This window comes from Microcaecilia unicolor, chromosome 2, assembly GCF_901765095.1.
Source record: "Microcaecilia unicolor chromosome 2, aMicUni1.1, whole genome shotgun sequence".
Lineage (NCBI taxonomy): Eukaryota > Metazoa > Chordata > Amphibia > Gymnophiona > Siphonopidae > Microcaecilia > Microcaecilia unicolor.
Window position 1 is genome coordinate 207351410 of NC_044032.1, and position 23242 is coordinate 207374651.

Consider the following 23242-nt stretch of genomic DNA (forward strand, 5'->3'; position numbering starts at 1 on the left):
TTCAATTTTTGTTTTAAATTAATTTTATTTGTAAGAATAAAAAAACATTTTAAACAAACTGTCAAAAATTCAAAGTACTCATTTCAGTACTGCTCACTGTACAGTCCCCTTTCAACCTTTTGACATCAGATCTGCAGCAAAGTTTTCTTGGACATAAGGCACAAGAGCACCTCAGCTCACCTGGAAAAATGGGGGAAAAAAACAAACAAGATTTTGAGCTTTTGGCAAATGCATATTCTTTTGCATTTTTAAATTGGCAATATGATGGGAACATATAAGCCTTGGAGGAGTAGTAATCTGAAGCTGTTTACCGATTATAGGTTTACTCTACTTAGGGAACTTCTTTGAACACTGTAGTAATTTTTATAGAAAAGTGGAACACTGATATACTGGCACTGTTACCACATTATGTACAGAATTTGCCAACGTATACTGCCTCCTTAAGATCTCTGCTGTCAATTTGCGCCCCCTCCCCCCACGAACCTCAGGATTATATATATATATATATATATATATATATATATATATAACAGAAACTAATGGGTTAACCAGCTAATCAGCACTGATAATTGGATGTAAACAACTACCAACACTAAATGGCATTAATTAGAATTAACATGCACTACTTGGTAAGTGTATTCTGTAATGTGGTGTGCATAACTTGTAAGTTGCATAGTTGAAAAGGGGGTGTGGCCACAGGCAGGTCATGAGCGTAACCATGCACATTACACTACATCTGCTCCGCCCCTAAATTAGGTGTCAGGATTTAAAACAGACTTTACTTGGTGTAACTGGCACGACTAAATTTAGTTGAGTGGACCCGCACATTCTATAAACTGCATGAAAATTTAGACTTGGAAGAGTATTACTAAATTAAAAGCATATTTTATAAAATACGCTTAAAGCAAATTTCATTTTGGTGCAGATTTTTTTTTTAAGGTGTGACTATATAGAATCTAGTCCCAAACGTTTCTTGCTTAGTCCTGGCATACTTCTACATCCACAAAATCTACCCTAGTCCATTAATTCCTGAACAAAACCTTAATTGAAACAGTAAAGTGTACTGCCATTTTGTGGCACACTATTTTCCAACCTTGCTTTATATATGACCACTTGGCTAGATAAGCAACTTCATGCACTCCTATAAGGGAACTGGTAGTAAAACTACAGATCAAGCGTGACATTATGCCAGTAATAATGCAGAACATATTACCAGTAAATGACTACATAGGAGTACCATACTGGTACCAAAAGGCCCATCAAGCCCAGGATCTTTCCTTAAAAAGCACTGATCCCATAGCGCAGGAACAACGCTGAAACACAGCCTGGCAATGCTTAAAGTAAATTTTATTTAAATTATATGCACACAAAAGTTTCATAGTAAGTGCAGCTCTAGTGCAGGCACAAACCAATAGCTCTCTGCTGACCAAAGCACCCGGCTGTTGTAAACGTCTCAAATGAGGACTAAAATATCCTTAACGATTAACAGTAAGGGAAATCTGTTTTAAATTAATAGCCTCACTGAAGAAACAAAACCCACCCTCCCTGTACCAATAATCAGAATCATTAAGGATGAAAATGTAAAGTTGTGTGTTCTGGAAGAGTTTGTCAGCAGTAAAGGGAGTTGATGGAACACATTACATGCATGCTTCGCTTGGGCTTGTGTTCTTATGAATACTGAATTATATTTAAGGCACATGTTTTGTGTGCGTGTCTGGGAAAAGGAATATAAAATTATTTTGGTAGCTGTTGGTACTTATTTTTGTTACATTTGTACCCTGCGCTTTCCCACTCATGGCAGGCTCAATGCGGCTTACATGGGGGCAATGGAGGGTTAAGTGACTTGCCCAGAGTCACAAGGCGCTGCCTGTGCCTGAAGTGGGAATCGAACTCAGTTCCTCAGGACCAAAGTCCACCACCCTAACCACTAGGCCACTCCTCCTGGATACAAATTTTAGAATAAACCTCAATGCAAATATAAAAACAAAGCACTGGTTCACTAAATTTATTTTAAAAATCATAAAATGCCTTACAAAAAAAAAATGAACATTACATTCTGCACACTGCTCTGAATCGAAGTAAGGAACACAGACCAGCATATATGCCCTCCACAACATACAGTGTACTTAAAGCAGTGAGTTCACAATAGTTACAGAAAACATTACAATTTAAATCACTGACAAAAATAAAATTCACTCAGTCTGCTACTGTTTCCAACTACAATGTTAATATCCCCAACCCCCCCTCTGCCCCCTGGTATCTAAAGAACTAAAACATTACATCTGGTGAACAGCAAAGATTTTTCTACACCTCAAATGCAGTACACCTATGAAGCAGAGGAATGTTGGCTTTTTTTTTATTATAAACGGAAGTGCAGATAAAATAAAAAAATGAAAAACAAAAGATGCAGGACTCCTTCATTCTTCACTAGTCTTAGAAAAACTTGCCAGAATACTGCTTCACACTATAAAAAAAGAAAATCTTACATTAGAACCCTTGAGCATGTGCCTCTCAATGTTTAGAAGTCAAAACCCATAAGAATAATCTTCAGAATACTGCTTCACACTATAAAAAAAAGAAAACCTTGCATTAGAACCTTTAAGCATGTGCCTTTCAATGTTAAGAAGTCAAAACCCATAACTATAAATTTAAACAGCTGATTTAACTTCCTATTTGAACTAGTGAATTTTGTTTTACACAATCTGTTATGCTACCTAGAGATTAGTTAATGCAGTACACTGAAATGCTTACTACAGCACAAACATTAGTATGGCATAATTAAGCAAAAGAAATCTAAAGCTGTTAATGGCAGAAGAGAATGCTAGTATGGTGTGAAATGCTGCATTAAATAGCACCAATCAAAACCCATTTTCAACTTGTCCTGTAGAGGCATGGTCTGTGCCATATGGCAGACTGTGATTTGTTGTCAATTTAGTTATCTAAAAACAACAAAATCACTAGTCTTCCACACAGAACTAGACCAACATCCACTGAAATCTTCTCTATATTCTACAGGCTCTCTACTATAATATGAAGTTTTTCTATTTACAAGTACTTTTTGCAGCAGTTTCACCAAAGAAACGTGAAAGACTCATTGGTTAAGACTTCTTCCAGCAAAGTTGGCTTTGAGCATTATCTTCATTTTAGTAAGAAATAGAGAATAAAAGAGAAAAATCAGAGCAAAAACTATCATACAGGAAGAAATTGAGAAGTTAGGTCACACTCAAGACATGTCTGAAATGTCTAACTAAGAAACCTAGAAATGCTCAAGAATTTTAAAACCAATATGCAAATGCTACTCTGCAGCTCAACTTGCCTGTTTTGCAGTAAGTATTGTGCATTCTGTATCTGGTCCTGTGTGCCTATGATGGTAATGATCCGATCTTCTGATCCTTCTAAAGGTTCATCAATTTTGATGGAAGCCCCAGATTCATGACGAATTTGTTTGATCCTCTGGCCTCCTTTACCAATAATAGAGCCAGCCAACTGAAAAAAAAAATCCCCCATAAAACATATTATATGAAGCATGCAAAGTTGTATGGCATTTCATGTGAAAAAATGAAATTAGCTGATGTCCACATGAAGGATGTGGTGGTTATCAGTTGAGTAGAACTACCAAAAAATACTCTCAAAATCCAAACAGAAAAGCATTTCTTTGATATAGTGGATAGTTAACATGTGCCATGTATTGGTCATGCGCTAAAAGGAATATTGGACTGGGAGTTATAAAAAAAAAAGGCAGCATATAGTTATGCCCAGGAAAAGCATGCTCTTACATTCATGGCCTAGGTAGGAGGTGGTATCAGTATTTTCAGTAAGTTATAATTTAGTTAAATCAGCATGGTAACTTATTTTAATGCTGGTTTTGATTGGTTAACAAAACCCAGAAGAGAAGGTCACTAATGGCCTAATTTAAATCCTGTAATAAATAAGTTTGAACGTATCACAGGCAACAGAAACATGCATCAAATTTGCCTGAGTTCATGTACCTATTGCTCCAGGTCAAGCCAGGGGTGGGGGAAAATGGGTAGGCCCCACAGTGTGCATTTATCTATTAAAAAAAAAAAAAAAAAAAAAAAAAAACACACCCTACAACCTTCCCCACTCCCAGGCTCGAAAGCTTAGCCCTTACAGAAGACAGCTATACCCAAGTCATCGGTACCAACATTCCAAAAATGACTGGGCAATACCATAAATAGTATAAACCCTCATCCACACCCTTGTCACCTCTCGTTTACACTACTGCAATCTGCTTCTTGCTGGCCTCCCACTTAGTCACCTCTCCCCTCTCCAATCGGTTCAAAACTCTGCTGCCTGTCTCGTCTTCCGCCAGGGTCACTTTACTCATACTACCCCCTTCTCCTCAAGTCACTTCACTGGCTCCCTATCCGTTTTCGCATCCTGTTCAAACTTCTTCTACTAACCTATAAATGTACGCTGCTCCCCAGTATCTCTCCTCACTCGTCCTTCCCTACACCCGTGCACTCCACTCCACGGATAAATCCTTATCTGTTCCCTTCTCCACTACTGCCAACTCCAGACTTCGCGCCTTCTGTCTTGCTACACCCTATGCCTGGAATAAACTTCTTGAGCCCCTACGTCTTGCCCCATCCTTGGCCACCTTTAAATCTAGACTGAAAGCCCACTAACATTGCTTTTGACTCGTAACCACTCGCCTCCACCTACCCTCCTCTCCTCCTTCCTGTACACATTAATTGATTTGATTACTTTATTTTTTGTCTATTAGATTGTAAGCTCTTTGAGCAGGGAATGTCTTTCTTCTATGTTTGTGCAGCGCTGCGTACGCCTTGTAGCGCTATAGAAATGCTAAATAGTAGTAGTATAAAACCAGTCACCGACAAATGGAAGAGCTTGTTCAATTATGGGTTCACTCAGCACCCACAAAGCTGACTCTTACAGTCCCAGAAAACAGTAAAACGTTTCCATTGAACTAGTAACACTTTATAACTGACTAGCTGTTAATCCCGTAAAAACGGGCGAGTATTGCAGCCCTCCTCTCTCCTCTGGCCTCAACCCCTTCCACTGATCCTCCCCGCCATATCCAGCAACCCTCCTCTTTCCCTTGGCCCCCCCCATGTCCAGCAACCCTCCTCTGTGCCCTGCTCTCACCCCAAGTCCAGCAACCATGGCCTCTCCCCCTGCCCTCCCCCCATGTCCAGCTACCTCATCGCTGCCACTCCCTCCCCCCTCCGTGCCCCCTGCACTGACCTGACAGCGCCTCTCAGCTCAGTGTCAAAGCGCTACACACAGCAGCAGATCGCTCTGCTGCTGCCTGCAGCGTTTCCACACGGAGGCGAGAGGTGCTGTCAGGGCAGTGAAGAGGGGGAGGTTGTTTCGCGCGATGTTCCTTTCCAGGTGGCAGCGTCAGCGTCCGACAATTCGACTCAGTTTCCCTCTCTGTTCCGCCCTCTGACATCATGACACGAGGGCGGGACAGAGAGGGAAGTCTGTACTGCGCACTTACAAGTGAGTACGGTCACTTGCCGTTTATATGTTTGATACAACCTTGCCAAAGGAGTGTCATGTGACCCTTAGGATACCTTACATGCTAAGAACAAATTAATGCTAGAAGAGGACAATCTAATAGGATCCATGACAGGTGCTAGCCAAACTTGTCCCATGAAGATAGGCAGCAGGATTGTCTTAAAGATGGCATTACAATACCACAGCACAATTAAGGCACTAGAAAAAGTGTTTTCACAATTAAGCATACGATGTCATATATATATATATATATATATATATATATATATATATATATATATATATATAAATTTTATTTAACAAAATGGAAGAAATTGCACACTCACATCTTTAGGAATTGTTACTTGTGTTGTGATGACAGGCCCACCAATATCACCATATGAGCTACGACCTCCTACAGGAAAAACATCTGTTTGATCAAATATATTTTAGATATTACAATAGGGCTTTTCAAAGATGGTCGATATATTTACCACCTTTTTGAAGAAATTCACTCAAGGCGGTGTACAGTAAGACTAGATCAAACATGAGCAATAGGCAATTAGAACAGTAAAAATATTTGAATACAAAGTATGGCATGGTATACTACTTGCAATGACAACACAATATGTACTAGAACATTGTAATTGATAATAGGTTATTTGTTATCAATTTTCCTACTCCAATTTCCACCTGCAACAAATACAAAACAACCCAAACCAACTCACCATATGCAGAAGCACCCTGTGACATCCGGGGTGTACACGGGGTTTTTTTTTTGGTGGTGGGGGGGGGGGGGGGGGGGGGGGGGGGGAAGAGAGGATGGAAGGGAAAAAAAAAAAAAGTTGTGTTAATCTTTGTACACTTCAATACATATGCACACAATGTGCCTGCATCATCCAATAACCACAAATTAAAACAGGATTTTACACATAAAAAATTTAAATCTGTGCAACAGAAATCTATTTAAAACAAAAAACACACCTTTGCTTGTCACTGTCAAAACAGTCTATGAGAAAACAGAACTCCACACCCTATCAAAAGGTTTTGACAAACACACACATATATGCAAATCATTTACTAACAAACAATTAGCATGCAGTGGGCAGAGAACCTTGGGAACTGGGTTCAATTAACCCTCAACTGCCCCAGATACAAATCAGACTAAGCACACTAGGGACAGAGAAAGTACCTGTATATAATATATGTAAACCGTTTTGGTTGTACCACAAAGGTATCACTCCATGAACCAGTGCTACTGCCACTTTTTACACGAATTCAAATAAAGTTTTAAGTGCTACTGAACGTATGGTTCAATCATTTTGTTTGCATTTTGTGAGAAGCAACGAACTATATTGGCACCTGCAGGTTATAAACTTTGTATAGTGCAACGCACAATAATGTTCTTTGCTCTCATATTTTAGCCCCGACGACTGTTACTGTGGTAGTGGCACACAAGTACAGAATGCACCATGAATGAGGAATATGTTGAAAAGAATGCGAAAGTGAAAACTATTAGGACCAAAAAAAGGCTTAGGTTCTGGCATAACAGAAATCAACTAAGCCAAAAATAAGGCAAAATACAAGATAATGCCTCATACAGTATTGCACCACTATAGGTTAACAAAATCTTACAGACTTACTTCCTGTAATTTTATCACCTTAAGGGCTCCTTTTACAAAGTGATGCTACCAATTAGTGTGTGCTGGATGCAATGAAGCCCACAGAAACTGAATAAGCTTTGTTGCATTTGGTGTGCCACTAATCACTAGCACGACTTCACAAAAGGAGTCCTAAATCTGTTAAAGAAAAAGGTAGGGCAACGAATATTTCCAAGAATTAAAATAAACCCACAAACCATCTTAATATTGTTATGCACATAACATCCATGACCTCATGTAGCCTATGCAATATTTTCTCAATTCAATTTACAAAATCCAATAAATATGGAAAAATGTTAATCTCCCTTTGTTTTGCAAATGTTTCTTAAAAATGTGGGTTCTGACAATTTAAAAAGTTTGTCCCTCAATAGACTATATCAATATTATTAGAATCTAATGATAGTAGCATTAGCAGAAAAATTTCACACACATTTGTATCTATAGCAAATATATATTAGGATTTATTTACCGCCTTATTGAAGGAATTCACTCAAGGCGGTATACAGTAAGAATAGATCAAACATAAGCAATAGGCAATTAGAGCAGTAAAAATATTCAAATAATACAAAGTATGGCATGGTATACTACTTGCAATGACAACACAGTATGTACTAGATTATTATAACTGGTAGTGAAGAGTAAGGCAAAGTTGCCCATAACACAAAGTCCACAATGCTCACTAGCTGCTCCTTAAAAATTCAACAAAATTAGAAAAGCTTTTATTTTCTAGCCCTGATTAAAATTAAATGTTTTACTTTACTTTTAAAGCTTGAGGAAAATAAATAAATACAAGTTCTTACCATTCCATCATAATGGTCACCAGGTCTACCTCTACTGAAAGGGGGGGGGGGAGGGGGGAGAGAAAAGAAAAAAACCCCACACGTTTAAAAGTTATTGTACGTGCTAATAATTTACTACATTGTTAATACATGGTTATAAGCAGACATGTATTTCTCCAAACTCAGTGTTAGCAGGTTAACTTCTAAACACTGGGCAGGGTTTGTGTTTTTTTTGGTTACAAAAGGCCACCCACATTCATAGATTGATGCCTAATAGACAGATTTCTTCTACATAAATTCACATGCACTTACCCGCCTCTGGGTGGAGGTGGAGGAGGAAGGGGAAGATTACGGGCTCGGCTACCCCTCCCTCCACGACCCGGTGGTGGTGGGAGAGGACCTCTGCGAGGGCTCATATCATCATAATCTCTTCTTGACTGAGGCATTGGACGTCCACCACGACCAGGAGGCATCCTATCAAAGCCACCCCTTCCACGCATAGGGAATCCCATTGGGCGTCCTCGTCTATCATCAAACATCATTGTGAAACCACCATAATCATATGTTTCATCATAGAAGTTGGGATCATAAGGCTGTGCACGCCCTTTGATTGGAGACTTAAAAAAAAAAAAAAAAAAGAATTTATATGGAAGTATATGATAATGAAACAACAACAACAAAAAAAGAATTTATATGAAGTCTATGATAATGAAACAAAAAAAAAAAAAAAGTTTGCAAAATGCTTCAACATGCATTTTACATAAAAAATTACCTCTGAAATAAGATCAAGGATAATCTTGATACATTCAACAACTCTATCAGGCTTTCCTCCAATGAGAACCACTCGATCAGTGGAATGAGGACAACATTCTTGGAAAAGCTTAATGGTTGTCTGAGTATTCTGTAAAACAAATTTAAACAAAGACCAAATGAAAGCAGCATATACAAATGCAATATCCCTGTGTTTGTCTGCCATGCACATTTGTTTTAAACTTGTTTTAGGTTCTTCCCCTCTTTCCTCAGCATGCCTATACATATTCAAAAGTGTACAACTCGAAAGCCAAAGCAGCACTTCAGCTGTAGGATAAAAAAAAAATTAGGGCTGCAGTTCAATAAAAATTTTTTAATTGCGATCACGTGTGCGATTAACGTCTGATCACAATTAAAGTTTTTTTTATCTACTTATTTCCCATTGCAGCTCCTTGTGACTGGGCAAATCACTTAAATCTCCATTGCCCTAGCACAAAATAAGTACCTGTATATATAATATGTAAACCACCTTAACTGTAACCGCAGAAAGTAGGTATATCAAATCCCACCCCCCTCTCTTAAGGGCTGATCTTTCCCACCCCCACACCCCAGATCTAACGTATCTCCCTGTCTCTTCCTTCCCTCCCTTTACTCCTCCCCCCCAGGTCCATTCTCTCTCTCCCTCCTACTGTTCAACATCTCCCCCTCCCTCCCCCCCTCATGAGAAGCAATACAAAGTTCTTTTGTGGCTGCTGGACCTTACTGCTTTGGCAACAGCTTCCACTGGTGACCCCTCTAGTTCTGCAGCTCAGTCCACTCCTCCTACTAAGGGTTCTCCACTCCTCCCACTAAAGGTTCTCCACTCCTCCCATTAAGGGTTCGGCATCTGCCCTCTCTCAATTCCACTCCCCTCCCCCCCAATCTTCAAGGTGGTCTTCTGTTGGTCCCTGGCAGTGGCTACCTGTGGCTATGTCTGATGCTTTCCTTCTGACCCATCCATCCCATGCAAAAACAGGAAAGGATATCAGAGGAGGCAGAGGGAAAGCTTTGGAGCAGACCACCACAGGCACCATATATGAACCACTGCTGCTACTGGGGACCAACAGAAGACCATTTTAAAGGTAGGCTGACGTGTGGGGGGTGATGTTGAGTCCTGTTTGGAGGGGGAAAAAACGCTGGATCAGGGGTCAAGAGTGAAAGTCAGCAGAAGAGACATTGGAGACTGGAGATGCTGCGATGCGATTAAACTAATCACGATTAATGAAAGGTGCATTGCGCTCATAGTTAACTGCGATTAACTTGTAGCCTTATAAAAAATGAACTATTACCACACAAGTGGTTACAATTTTGTACCTTATCATCAGGTCCAAGCCTGGAGATGGCAGAGACCGATGAAGTTTTCCAATATGATGAAGAATTGCTCTCTATAGCACTATTTTCATGTTCAAGTGTACAGCGCTGTGTACGTCTAGCAGCGCTATAGAAATAAGTAGTAGTAGTATATTTTGAGATTTCCAGGTACTCTAGTATTTTGAATATGTACAGAACAAATGCCATGTATTACTCTCCCTTGCTGCAAATGAAAATATGATAATCCCATGATTACCCTTCAAAACCACCCTTGCAAGATTGTAGTTTTCACTTCTTCCCCTTTTAGAAACAGAGCTGTAAATCAATTCCTGCGCATTTTGAGGTAAAAAAAACCCCAAAACTTTTCAAAAGTACTGAACCCAGAAGTGCCTCAATCTCCTTCCCATAAAATAAAAGGCTCAACAAAATAGGGGAGACAAACTTACCTCTCTGAGCTCTTTGATTTTTGCACCTTTGACACCAATAATTCCTCCTGCCAAACTCTGGTGAATTAACAGTCTTAACTCACAGTCAAAGTCACTTCCTTTGTAGTGTTGATACTGTATATGAAATACAGAATTGTGTTTTATTAAATATTTAGCAAAGTGCAAAATTGAACAGATACCCTTTTGGATCAATAGAAACAGTTTAAAAAAAAAGAACTGCAGGGAATCTACCAAATATGCTAGTTTCTGCAGCTCTACTTCCATCCCTAAAGGAAAAAATGCCCCCCCCCCCCCCCCCCCCAAATAAAAAAAAACAAAAAAAACCTTTGGGGTCTTGAAGTGCCTGTTAAAAATAATTTCTTCTGCATATACCTCTATATAATAATTGTGACTTGGTAAGCACATTGACAGAACAATTTCACAGACCCTTATCTTCAAAATATATGTGTACAGAAAGCTCAATAGTTTCACCATAAATTAAGATTTACCTCTTCTAAAGTAGGGATGATTTTCTTCAAAATTTCTCCAATTGTGTCTATATCTGCACTGATACTCAATATACTGGAAACGTAAGAATCACACAATACAGGACAAGCAGGAAGAGAAAATGATGTAAGTTTATCTGTTACATAGAAGTCTATATAAAAAAATTTGACAGCAACATCTCAAAATTTAAATTAAAATTCCCCACTGAAAATATATGTAAAATTTTACACATGCATCTGTTTATGCTTAACATACATGATAAATTTAAATCTACGCCTGGCAGAGGGCTTCTGGAAGGGCTCAGATTGGACAAAATACTGAAGCAGAAATGAAAGCAGAAGTGACTATCAATGCTCCCCACCACCACCACTAATTTAGGTTACACTCCCTCAAACTGGAAAGAAAAAGAAAAAGAAAAATTGGCACACCTTACTTATAGGAAAACTAGGAATATGCAAGGGGTGAACATTGTATTTGGAGTAAAGTTATGGAGACCAGTTAGAAATTAGATTGCTAATGGGCTCTGCAAGAAAACAAATACAGATGCAAGACTAAAACAAAGACAACACAAATGAAGCGAAGAAAAGTGAACCAGAGAGTTAGCATTTCATCAGGGAGGGGGAGGGGGGGGGGGGGGGAATGAACAAGCAATGTTGGGGAGCAAGGTGGGTCACAAAGACAGAGCGAAAGACTATCCTGTAAATAACTTGATGTACGATGCAGCAAATATTCAATACTTGAAGCTGTGCACCTTCCACTGAATTAGTGGTTTGTTTTGTGTGGGTAACTCAAGTACAAGTTCAGTGACAAAAGACTTAAATGGGGAAAATAATACAAAAAACAATACACTGTCTATAAAGGGGTTACTATTTAAATTATACTAAAGGCAGGTAATAAAATACATTTCTCTTTCTAATCAGGCAGTGAGGCATAAACTGTTGGGACATACCGCTCGGGGCCACTGCTGTCTGGGACTGAAACACTGGCATTGTACTGCATTGGTCATTGGCGTTCGTGGATGTTGGCATTGGGCATGGGTATTCAATCAGAAGTTGTCAAGAATGGTGCCCGTTTGGCAACGAGCACATTTTTGGGCAAAGCCAACCAGGGTTTTCACATGGGCGTTCAGGGGTGGATGGGCCAACGTCATGATGGGCAACGCGGGGCAAGTCGATCCAGTACATGGGCAACGGAGATATATGGCCAAAAAAACAAGGAGAGGGAAAAGGGGGGAAAAGCAATAAATTTTAATTTAATACAAAACTATACTCATTACTCTCAATGAAACAATCTTAATTTGTATTGTATTAAGATTAATACAATTAAAAGGACTGCTTTACATTTACTGTGATTTATCATTTGTGGACCTTATGAGTTACTTCTTATAAAAACTACATTAACTTTTAACACATACGTTTTGGTAGCAGATTGGCTCATGAGGGTAGACACATCCTATCGTGGTTAACAGGATATTAAAATCTAAGGCAAACAGGAAATTATATAATCCAGGCATGTAACTACACTATCTGGATTCAGAAAGTTTATATGTATTCTATATTAAGAAGCAGCACACATTGAACTGATGAACTGAAAATTTGAAAATTCAAGTTTCTCATTAATTTATGCTACAATTAAAATATTTTCTATAAAACCATGAAGTGTACTAACAAATTTCTCCATGCTCAAATTGCCTTATCAGAAGTAGCTCCAAGCAGTAATGTATTTTTTTATAATAATTTTTAATAGAAACTATATGTGTCTAATCACAAGAGTCAACCCACTAAAATTTGTGTTCAAATATATATAAGGGGGAGTCATTTTTAAAGCACTTAAGATTTACAAAAGTTATATAGCAACCTATAGAATTTTGTAAGTCTAAGTGCTTTGAAAATATGCCTCCGTATTAGTTAATAAAACTGCAGCCTAGCTACAAAATAGTACAATGGATACTGTTCTATACCCAAATTTAAATCATGCAATCTTCTTTACATTTATGTCTTTGTGCTTCATGTGCAAGCTGTTAAATAAGAACAGATGAACATTTTAAGAAGTTAAAGTATACTCATCTCTCTAGTTTATGCTAGTCACCTCCAATGGTTTCACTAACAAGATATCTGAAGAACTCTGATATTTTAATGGAAAAACTATATTGCTTAAAACTTTAGTTTAATGAAACCTGGTTAGAAGTGTCTCACTAACAAGCTAAGTACTTACAAAAATATATACATATTTAAGACTACATAATCAGAAACAGCTTTAAACTACATCATAAAGCATCTAAATTACGTACATAGATTTAATACATGCAATACTTTACAAAACTCTTGAAAAAACTTACGTCTGTACGAAGTGCCTTAATATTTTTGCCACCCTTTCCAATCACTGCTCCAGCATTCTTTAAAGAAAAAAAAAAAAGCATTTTACATATCAAATTTGCCTACCTCCTTTAAATTATTGTGTTTACTTGAAATGAGCAATATAGATTCTGCCCCCAAAAAGAAAAAATGATTCGCTAATTCTGCGACAGCACCAGAACATTTTCCACTTTTTTCAATTTAAAGTGACCTTGTGAATTGAATGTGAAATTTGCCCATTTGAAAATTTATATTGAGGTGGTCACAATAGAACACTACACTCCAAAACTGAATGTTCTTTTCTGAATGCACACTGCCATCTATTTTCAAGATGCACGGTATCCATATGCATAAGCTACATTCACACATTAATTGAACAATGGTAGTCAATTCACTTTTGTGACACATTATGTGTGTTTCTTATACAAGTTAGTTTGACCACCCCTGAAAATCTACTAATGGCTTCAAACCTACCCTCATAACCCTTTACTGTATGTAAACAGATTTTTTTTTAAACTTTAACTCTTATGTATACTATCTAGGTAAAATCACCCAAGACTAAAAAGCAATATGACTGACCAGTAGGGGCATGATCCTTAATCATTTCCCAAGTGATCATCCAAAGCAGACCACTACCATAAACTGTATTTTCTCTTTTAAATAAATTTTTTCTCACAAAATTTTTCCTATCAATGTAACCACCACATTGAGGGTATTGGTTTACATTAAGCTACAAACCACCATAATGATGTTTGCAAACAGGTCTGTATTTCAGGATATCCACAATGTAGGTTCAAATATGTTTGGTCTAGGATAAAAGCTAGTTTGTTACATCTTGATGTATTAGTTGACCTCAAGACCAGTCAAGTATCTCGACTATAAGATACACAGACACTTTAAAGCATTCTTCTTTTGAATGAATCCATGTTCTAAACAGTTTGTACAAATTAACTAGTGTCCCAATTCACTAAGAGGCCCTTTTACCAAGCTGCAGGTAAAGGCTGTCTTTTTGAGAAAAAGAAATTGACATGTGGTAAATACTGCACAGCCATTTTGGGGAGGGGGAAGCCCTACTGCCGCCCACTGAGATGACAGTAACCATCCAGCCATTAATGCCGGTTAAGATCTGGCACTACAAAAATAGGACACATTTTTGTAGCACCAGAAATTATGCAAGCTAGGGGTAGAAACTACTGCCGGGTTCCTGCGGCAGTTCTGGATTTGGCAAGCAGTAAGCTTAACACTACTTAGTAAAAGGGCCCCTAAGACTTCTTCCGTTCTGTGGGTATAGGGGAGAAAAAAAGTTTAATAAATCAGGTCTTAGATGCCGAAATACCTTAAGCTTTTCTGTTTAATACACATCTATATGCATTTTTAAAATGACCAATAAAAAAAAACTGAAGTACACACTTTGCTCTGCAGCAGGATGCGAAGTTCAACCATCTCATCTGTATTGCGTGATCTCTTGAAAGCTTGCTCTTCTTCCATATCCTCAGCAGGTCGTTTCCCTACTCGCCAAAACAAACATAGCTCCATGGTCAAAAAGGAGAAATCCTACCGTTCCTCATCATAGCTGATAGACTTTAAAGATGTAGCACATTAGCAACTTAAAGCTTTAAATTATTTGCATCTGTCAACATTTAGAATAAAGTATGTAATATTTCACAAACACAAAATACTCTACTTATGATAAATTAGGCATTATTTGCAGTAGAAAGCATCCAAGCACAAGGAAATGGTTGGTCAAATACAACTGCTGTTCACAGTTCAAATTAAAGTGTCAACCATTACATTAGCATCATCAAAATTCCTTTATTAAAAAAAAAAAGAAAAGAAAAGAGGTTACTTCCATAACTCTACTTTTAGATATTAAAACATCTCATTCACAACATGAAAAGCCAGGTAACAAGCTGGAAAGCCTTAAGTGTGTCAAAATGCTGCACTGCCCTATCCTCTCAAAGGGGCCAATACACCTGGAAATCACATTTGCCCAATTTTACAATACATCAACCTGAGAGTACTGTATCAAAATAAGTTCGCCAATGCATTAGAACTAAGAAATACCCCTCAAGATGTTCGACACCTCCATATTCACCACAGTTTTGACATTCAAAAGTCAAATATTATAGATTTTGATGATGTTTGAATTTTTAGCGAAAGAAATTTAAGTTGATACAGTACAAACCAAACAAGTGTTAAAGACTGCATTTTTTATACAGAAAACCCCATACTAAGTGTAATGCAGTATTTTATAAGAACTTATGTGAGCCAATTACCATCGGAATAAAAGATTTTTTATTTTGAAAAAACACCTGACTTAACCAAACTATTCTTAAAAGCTTACCATTTGTCTCTGTGTTGGTAAACTCGACCTCTTCCTGTTCTGTTTCCATGTTTTTGTATTATATAGTAATGGATACAACCTGCCAAAAGTGACAGCAGCATAAGCTTTACATGAAAATACATGCAACATATTGCTTGAATAAACTAGCAGCAAATAAAAATCTGCCCCCAGAACATACCAGTTATATATGTCCTTGGCAGAATGGAAGTATTCTGGGCGGGATCAACCACTGGCACCCTAATGTCACAGCAGCCTATAAAAACAAAGTTTTGGATTTGCTCATTTACAATTCTGATATTAACAGTATTAAAAAAAAAAAAAGTCAGGTAACTACACAAATAAGCATGCAAACCTCAGACATAGCAACTACAGGTCATCTATATGTACTTCTAAAAACATGCTAAAACAAAGTAGCGATGCAGAAATATCAGGTTAGTCTCACGTAACCCGCCATTGCCTCAGGTACAACTTAGATTGTGAGCCTTCCTGGGACAGAGAAATATCCAGAGTACCTGAATGTAACTCACCTTGAGCTACTACTGAAAAAGGTGTGAGCAAAATCTAAATAAATAAATACATGAAATGTCAAGACTGCTCATCAACAGCTATTTTACTGTACACCCACGACTTAAAATGCCAGTAAACTGCTTTTCACAGAGAAGTTAACAGAAGTTATTGGTCCTTATGCTTGCAGTCCCATTTTTCAATTCATCTTCTCTCTATTGACAAAGAAAATACTCCCATGCTATGCTACCCTTATTTATAGGGAAAATTAAAAGCAAATGTTTGACAAACTACCATGCTTTTAACTTCTAACCCTTATTTTATCATCCTCACTTTAATATTCCCTTATCTCGTCTGTCCTAATTAGATTGTAAGCTCTGTCGAGCAGGGACTGTCTCAAGTGTACAGCGCTGCGTATGTCTAGTAGTGCTAAAGAAATTGTAAGTAGTAGTAGTAGATTTATTCTTCACCGAGCTTGGTGCTACTAGTTGCCGTGCCAGATTAACAGCATTAGAAACGAAGTCTTCCACTTAACATAGGTTTAGGAAAGATTGAAGCAGTACAGTCTTCTGTCAACTGGTCTCAACACTGTTCTAGAAGGATCGCCTATTCCTTTAAAAAGGACTGAACCCAAGCAATTATTTACTTCCATGCTAATACTAAGACACTGAGAACATTCTTGATATTATAAAGGGTTATTTATGTAGCTTGATACTACTTTAATCCTCTACTGACACAAACCATATTTCAACCGGTTGGACCAGACCTAAGGTGAATGCCCCTTTATCCATAAGACAGTTATCTTCAACCCTCCAATCAGAAAACATGTTTTCTGCAAAAAGCTATACAAGTTTTTTTTAATAAAGCAACATACATTTTTAAACAATTCCATCAAAAGTGAGTATAATGTGACAAATATGTTAAATACAAAGTGACCAGTTCACATATCTAAAAGGTGTGATGGACAACAGATCTCAAGAGTAATGACACACTAAAGCCAGCTATGACCACCTTGTTTTTTCTTAGAAGCAAGCAGTCAGTTCATACAGTAATGCATGACTGGGGTAACCCTCATAAATCTCAACTGGTTAGGAAGGATAGATGCAAATCCTGACTGGATGATTCCCCCCCCCCCCCCAAAAAAAATGCTACACTAATCTAAACAACCTACATGCAAGCAATAATGGGTTTAACTGATAAGTATAAGCTTTCAGGTACAAGTTCACTTCATTATATTCACTTGGGGGTCTTTTACAAAACCAGGTTAAAAAAATGTTAGTGTGCCCTTATGCAGGTCTTTAAACACAGCCTAGTGGTTAATTTAGCAGCCTCAAAACCTGGGGAAATGGGTTTAATTCCCACTGCAGCTCCTCCTGACTTTGGGCAAGCCATTTAACCCTCCATTGTCCCACGTACAAAATAAAAATGTAAGCTGCTTTTATTCTGGCCATGGTTACCACCTTGTCACTCTGTTTCATCCCCTTCAGACACCTTCTCCCACTACTCCAACCAGAGTTACACCTAATCACACTGACCACCCTTCAACATCTTCAGTCCTTCTGTGACTGTTCTCTTGTGCTTGACTGCTTAAATATTTTAAATTTAAATGCTTTACTTTTGTCTATTAGATTGTAAACTCTTTGAGCAGGGACTGTCTTTCTTCTGTGTTTGTACAGCGCTGCGTACACTTTGTAGCGCTCTAGAAATGTTAAATAGTAGTAGTTCAGACACCCAGGGTTTTAGCATGCCCATACATGGGTCTTTCCAAAACACTAAGGACATTTTTTTAGTGTTTCAGTAAAATGGTCAATTTTCTATTTTCAGCATGACCCTTAACATCACCTATAAGTGGTAAGGGCTCACCTAGTGCATTGAAATGATGACCTCCTGATTAACATAGGCACACTCACTCTCCACCCCTAGAGGTGCCCCCTCAAAAAAAATGTATAAGTATTTAGCACATGTGCATTTGAACCTTACAGCAGGACACCTCAGCGCATCCCACTGCAGTAATTTGTGTGTAGAACCCTTAATGTTTTTCACTACAACCCAATACTTCAAAGATGTCCAAAGAAGTGCCTACTTTAATAAAAGGCAACACAGGGGCCTACTGGCCTTTATGAAACATGTTCCCAGAACTAGCTCAGCAGCACATACATGATCTTGTGCAACCATACACCTACTACACAGGTGAACAGCAAAATATGCATGTCTGAGCACAGGGGGCCAATTCTATAAAGATCACCTAAATTTGGGTGGCAAAATGCATCACACAGAACATGAAGACATTTGGGTTCCCATATTTTGTTACAGAGTACGGCCCAAGTCTGCATCTGTACGTTAATATTTAGGCATCACCATGTAAACAGGCAAACGTGAGCATATAAACAAAGTAACGAGGACTGGCCTTGTGGTTAGGGTGGTGGACTCTGGTCCTGGGGAACTGAGTTCGATTCCCACTTACGGCAAGTCACTTAACCCTCCATTGCCCCAGGTACAAATAAGTACCTGTATATATGAAGCCGCATTGAGCCTGCCATGAGTGGGAAAGCGCGGGGTACAAATGTAATTAAAAAAAAAATACTACACAACATTGAATTAGGGAGATACTGCATAAAATATCCAAACTAGGCCCCTTGAAACATTACAAAGGAGAACATTTAAAATCAGGCAGTACGCTACTCAGCTTTATTTCCGTTGAAAAATTCTTAATGCTCTATATTCTCCCCAACTACCTACAAAAAACATTTTCCCTCTTAAGGCGACCAATAATTCTTACTCTTGATTTCTTCCGTAACCTAGCGGGCACACTAGCTTTTACTTAGCAAAAAGGTGCACACAAGCATGTACACCAAATAAAAGTGCACAGATTTACCTACTCATAACAAATCATACAGAATTTTTTGTAAGGAGAGAAAGAGCAACATGGAGGGGGGGGGGGGGGGGGGGGGGGGGGGGGGGGGGAGAAATACTGCCTCAGCTACGTAGTCGGCCATTTGCACTACTCAGAGCCTACGGGGAGAAGAAAAAACGCAACATGGCGGCGGCGGGTAGAAAACCGCGTGCACAACACAATACGTCAATCCGCGTGCGCGTTTCCCCACCACATGCGCACAGAAGCGGGATTAAAAAAAAAAAAAAAAACGAAACCCGAGCGCACGATATATATTAAAATAATCAGCCGTTTACTGGATTCATTCCAGAATAAGCTCGGTACCCCTATAGCATACCACCAGTTCTCTCAACTTACAACCTACACCACACGACCGTCTACCCTCCCACCAAGGTCCCTGGTTCCCTCCCTAACAAAAGAAAGCGCTAGAGGAGAGTCCTTCCAGGAGGTAGGTCTTTCCGAACCCCACCGAGAGTCACAAAAGACTATAATATCTGCAATGTGAAAAATATGCTATTGCGCACGAGGAAAAGGGGAGAAGAAAATAAAATAATTTAATTCGCTCTTCCGAACAAAGATGTCGCCCATGGCGGCCTAGGCGCGTGCCCTTCCTGCGTAGGAAACCAGGCGTCGATCAGCTAGCCCCAAAAGGAAGAAAAAGAAAGAAAAAAAAAAAGGGGGGGGGGGGTAAGGGCTAGGTAACCCCGTGCAAAAATATTTTATCCTCTCCTAAATGCGATAGAGATACGAAAAGATTTTCTTGTGGACAAACCAGCGGTACTAACGACGTTGTGCGTCCCTCTGGGCATACTGAAAACCCCCACTACAAATAATAATTTTTAAACACTTTTACAAAACAAAAATTAATAAATCCACTACTTCCTATGTACCCCAATGGGTATACATCCACATTGGTAGGAATATATATAATAATAATGTTTTCCTACTCATTAACAGTCATCATCTTACCACGCACGCAGCCGGCCCGAGCACACTCACCAGACAAGACAGGAAAGAGAGAGAGAGAGAAAAAAATTCAACCACAACCTATACCGCCCGTCTGTCGGGTTACACAGCTCGTCAGCCAAACGGCACACTATGATTGGCTTCCGTGGTAACCTGAGCTGCCTTCCACCTGGCGATTGGTTAGTTGCAATGCCAATAAGCAGCAATTGTGTTGCTCGGCCCCCCTAGTGTCCCCGTTTCTCCACCTACTTTGCAGAGTAGTTTGGTTGGCCGTATGGTTTTATTTTATTTAGTGCGACAGTAAGGTGGTTAAAAATAAAAATCGAAAGTTAAACGATAAGGAAAATACGGTTTATCCACTGTAGTTACCAATGCATACGCTTCAAGAATAACAGAACAAATTTGAAATGGGAAAAATAATTTAATACATAGAAACAAATAGTGATAAAAGCGTCCTAGAAACAAACCACCAGAACAACACTACCCCACCTTTTCAATGTACAAAATGGAGGCCACTTGACAGGAAGATCTCGCGAGGTTTTTATTTGTTTCCTTTTAAAGTCTGGAAAGGAAGGAGAAGTATACATCGATGGGATGAGAGATTATGCGGTGGTGTTTTTTTTTTTTTTTTTTTTTTTTTGGGGGGGGGCGTTTAAAGCAACTGGATGTGAGTGTGATGGCGGGAAAAATTCTAAAGTACTGAAACTATTCTTTGCTTCTCAGACTTCCTTTAACGGCTTCTTTTGAAGATTCCAGTCAAGGAAAACGGAAGGGTAGACTAATCTGTACGTTATATATATGTATATATTTTTTTTGAGGAAATTTCTAAAAAGTTTTTTTTAAATAGTCTCTTTTCTCCCACTTTGGTAAGGTTTGGTGAACAAAGTCTGGTGAGAGAGATGGACGGGAACCTGAGATGGGATCTGGCAGTTTGATTAGGGGATAAGAGGCAGAGAACTTCTTATCTCAAATTGTATTTATTTATTTATTTGGCGCAAACTGGATAAATATTTGTAGTCTGTCACGTTTTCTGTCCTGCTAGTATTAAGAAAACTCCTTCACTGTGTTTAGGGAGAAATAATTTGAGTTCAGTTATACACCCACAGCTTGAAAAATTGGCCCCTGTAGTAGAGGGGGGAGAGAGAGAGAAAACATTGTTTCTGTTTGTCATGAGGCTTACAGGTTTTTTTCCCCCTTTTTTTCTGGGCATAAGTAGTGTCTTAAAATATTTTTTTATATTGGTTAAATGTTTGTCATTTTTTTATAACAGGGTGAAAAAATTCGGTCTAGACTTACCAACAACTGCTGTCTGTAATGGACTGATTTTCCCAAGCTTATGTGCTATCATGGTGTCGGGATGGTGCATGATGGTGATGAGCTTCCTTACACTTGGTAATGGTTCAGATATGAAGGTAACATCATCTCCCACCAAGGATGTATCTCCAGGAGCTTCTGGACAGAAGGGAAGGGTTAGGACTGCTGATGTAGTTGAAGATTCGATCATAAGGCGTGTAGATAACTGGGTGGCTGGTGGACATGAGGATCGATTGGTCACATCGTGCATGCCTTGTGCGAAGGTAGGGTTACCATACGTCCGGATTTCCCCGGACATGTCCTCTTTTTGAGGACATGTCCGGGGCGTCCGGCGGATTTTGCCCGCGCCCACGTTTGTCCGGATTTCTGGACAAACGTGAGCGCGGGTGCGGGGAGGCGCGTGCGTGCGGTGGGCGGGCGATCGTCGGCGCCGTGGGTCACCTGGTCTCCCGTCCTCTCCCCTTCCTTACCATGTTCCCTGGTGGTCTAGTGACGTCTTCGGGGCAGGAAAGAGCCCCCTCTTTCCTGCCCGGAGCGCTGCCTCCCCTGTCTATCATCCTTCTCGGTCTGGCTGGGGATTCAAAATGGCCGCCGAGAGTTGAACTCTCGCGAGGCCGCTTCAACTCTCGGTGGCCATTTTGAATCCCCAGCCAGACCGAGGAGGATGCAGCAGGCAAGGGCAGGCAGCGCTCCGGGCAGGAAAGAGGGGGCTCTTTCCTGCCCCGAAGAGAAGACACTACTAGACCACCAGGGCTAGATCGTAAGTGAGGGGGGGGGGGTATGTGATGGGGGGAGGGGACTATGCGACGGGGGGGGGGGGAGTAGGGGCGGAACCCGACCTGAAGGGGCGTGGCATGAGGCGTGGTGGGGGCGGGGTAGGGGCGTGACATGTGTCCTCTTTTTCAGAGGACACAAAATGGTAACCCTATGCGAAGGTGGCAGACTTCACGCAGCACCTAGATGACTGCTGGGGAGGAGCCTGCTGTCTTGGTTAACATGTGTACCAATGGCATAAGAAAATGTGGGAGGGAGGTTCTGAAAGCCAAATTTACAGGCAGATGATCAAAAGCAAACGCCGGCGCTAGAGGCTGCTAGCGCCGGCGTTTGCTAGCGCCCCATGATCAGAGCCCTTGATCGTGTGAAACCGCGCTCGAGGGCTCTTTGTGCAAGTAGCATGCTAATGCATGCTAAACAGGGCTTAGCGCATTCATCGCCAATGATCAGCGGTCAGCGCGCCAAAATTTGGGTCGCTGGCTGCGGCAAACCCTCTCCGCTCTCATCTCTCCTTAAATTCCTCCCCATGAACTCCGCTCACTGGACAAGTCTCTCTTGTCGTCGTCCTTTTCCACTGCTAACTCCAGGCTTCGCTCCTTTTCTGTCGCGGCACCTTACGCCTGGAATAGACTTCCTGCACCTATACGTCTAGCTCCATCTCTACCTGTTTTCAAATCTATGCTGAAAACCCACCTTCCATATCATCAAGCCGATCAATCCATAGACTGGTGGGTTGTGTCCATCTACCAGCAGGTGGAGATAGAGAGCAATCTTTTGCCTCCCTATATGTGGTCATGTGCTGCTGCTGGAAACTCCTCAGTATGTTCTCTATCTCAGCAGGTGTGTGGTCTCACACAGCAGCTCTGGCTAGGTCTCCAAGCCTAATTGTTTAGGTTTTGTTGAGTACCTGGGGTTGAGGGCTCTTCTTGAGCAAGTGAAACCTGGTGGTTCCAGGTCCCTCCTTTTCTCCCCCCTCCCGCTCCCTTATACGGTCTGTAGCCCCGCCCAGCGCATCCCAGGCTGCCAGCACATATTTCTGATACCCTGCAGGCTCTCTCTATTGAGGACCCTGACAGTGGCTCAGCCTCCTCTGTGAATCCTAGGATGGCTAGTACCAAAAAGTCTGCTCGAGCCTTT

The 23242-nt window shown here is 40.0% G+C and overlaps 2 protein-coding genes across 12 annotated transcripts in view; one reads left to right on the forward strand and one right to left on the reverse strand.

Moving 5' to 3' along the window:
- Positions 1-20097, reverse strand: HNRNPK (heterogeneous nuclear ribonucleoprotein K). 5 transcript variants are annotated; one of them, XM_030193666.1, is made up of 16 exons: positions 20021-20096; positions 15833-15907; positions 15655-15733; positions 14721-14818; positions 13295-13351; positions 11906-11949; positions 10959-11031; positions 10471-10584; positions 8697-8825; positions 8237-8541; positions 7946-7976; positions 6213-6228; positions 5832-5899; positions 3317-3486; positions 2487-2565; positions 1-180 (listed from the first exon to the last, which is right to left on the reverse strand). In XM_030193666.1, exons 3-15 carry the CDS (start codon positions 15701-15703, stop codon positions 2526-2528), a joined length of 1194 nt encoding a protein of 397 aa, XP_030049526.1. In that variant the 5' UTR covers positions 15704-15733; positions 15833-15907; positions 20021-20096; the 3' UTR covers positions 1-180; positions 2487-2525. The 5 variants fall into 5 exon arrangements, with proteins under 5 accessions (XP_030049526.1, XP_030049523.1, XP_030049525.1 ...); XM_030193663.1 differs by having other exon boundaries at positions 5832-5914; XM_030193665.1 differs by having other exon boundaries at positions 7946-7979.
- The window catches only part of RMI1 (RecQ mediated genome instability 1), a 25336-nt gene continuing 21470 nt past the window's right edge, over positions 19377-23242 (forward strand). Inside the window, exons 1-3 of one of the 7 annotated variants that reach the window (XM_030193655.1) lie at positions 19377-19499; positions 20741-20802; positions 21288-21429. The gene's annotated coding sequence lies outside the window, so the exon portion shown is untranslated. Of the gene's footprint in view, positions 19500-20550; positions 20627-20671; positions 20803-20896; positions 20908-21287; positions 21430-23242 lie in introns of those variants that run through there. The other 6 variants (XM_030193654.1, XM_030193657.1, XM_030193660.1 and 3 more) reach the window with 6 other exon arrangements.

Coding starts and splice junctions, on each gene's coding strand:
- HNRNPK (XM_030193662.1), bottom strand. CDS start 15,703: ATGGAAACAGAACAGGAAGAGGTCGAGTTTACCAACACAGAGACAAAT. Junction 10,585..10,958: donor TCATCCCTACTTTAGAAGAG/GTAAATCTTAAT, acceptor TTTCATATACAG/TATCAACACTACAAAGGAAG. Junction 8,826..10,470: donor AAATCAAAGAGCTCAGAGAG/GTAAGTTTGTCT, acceptor TTTGTTTTACAG/AATACTCAGACAACCATTAA.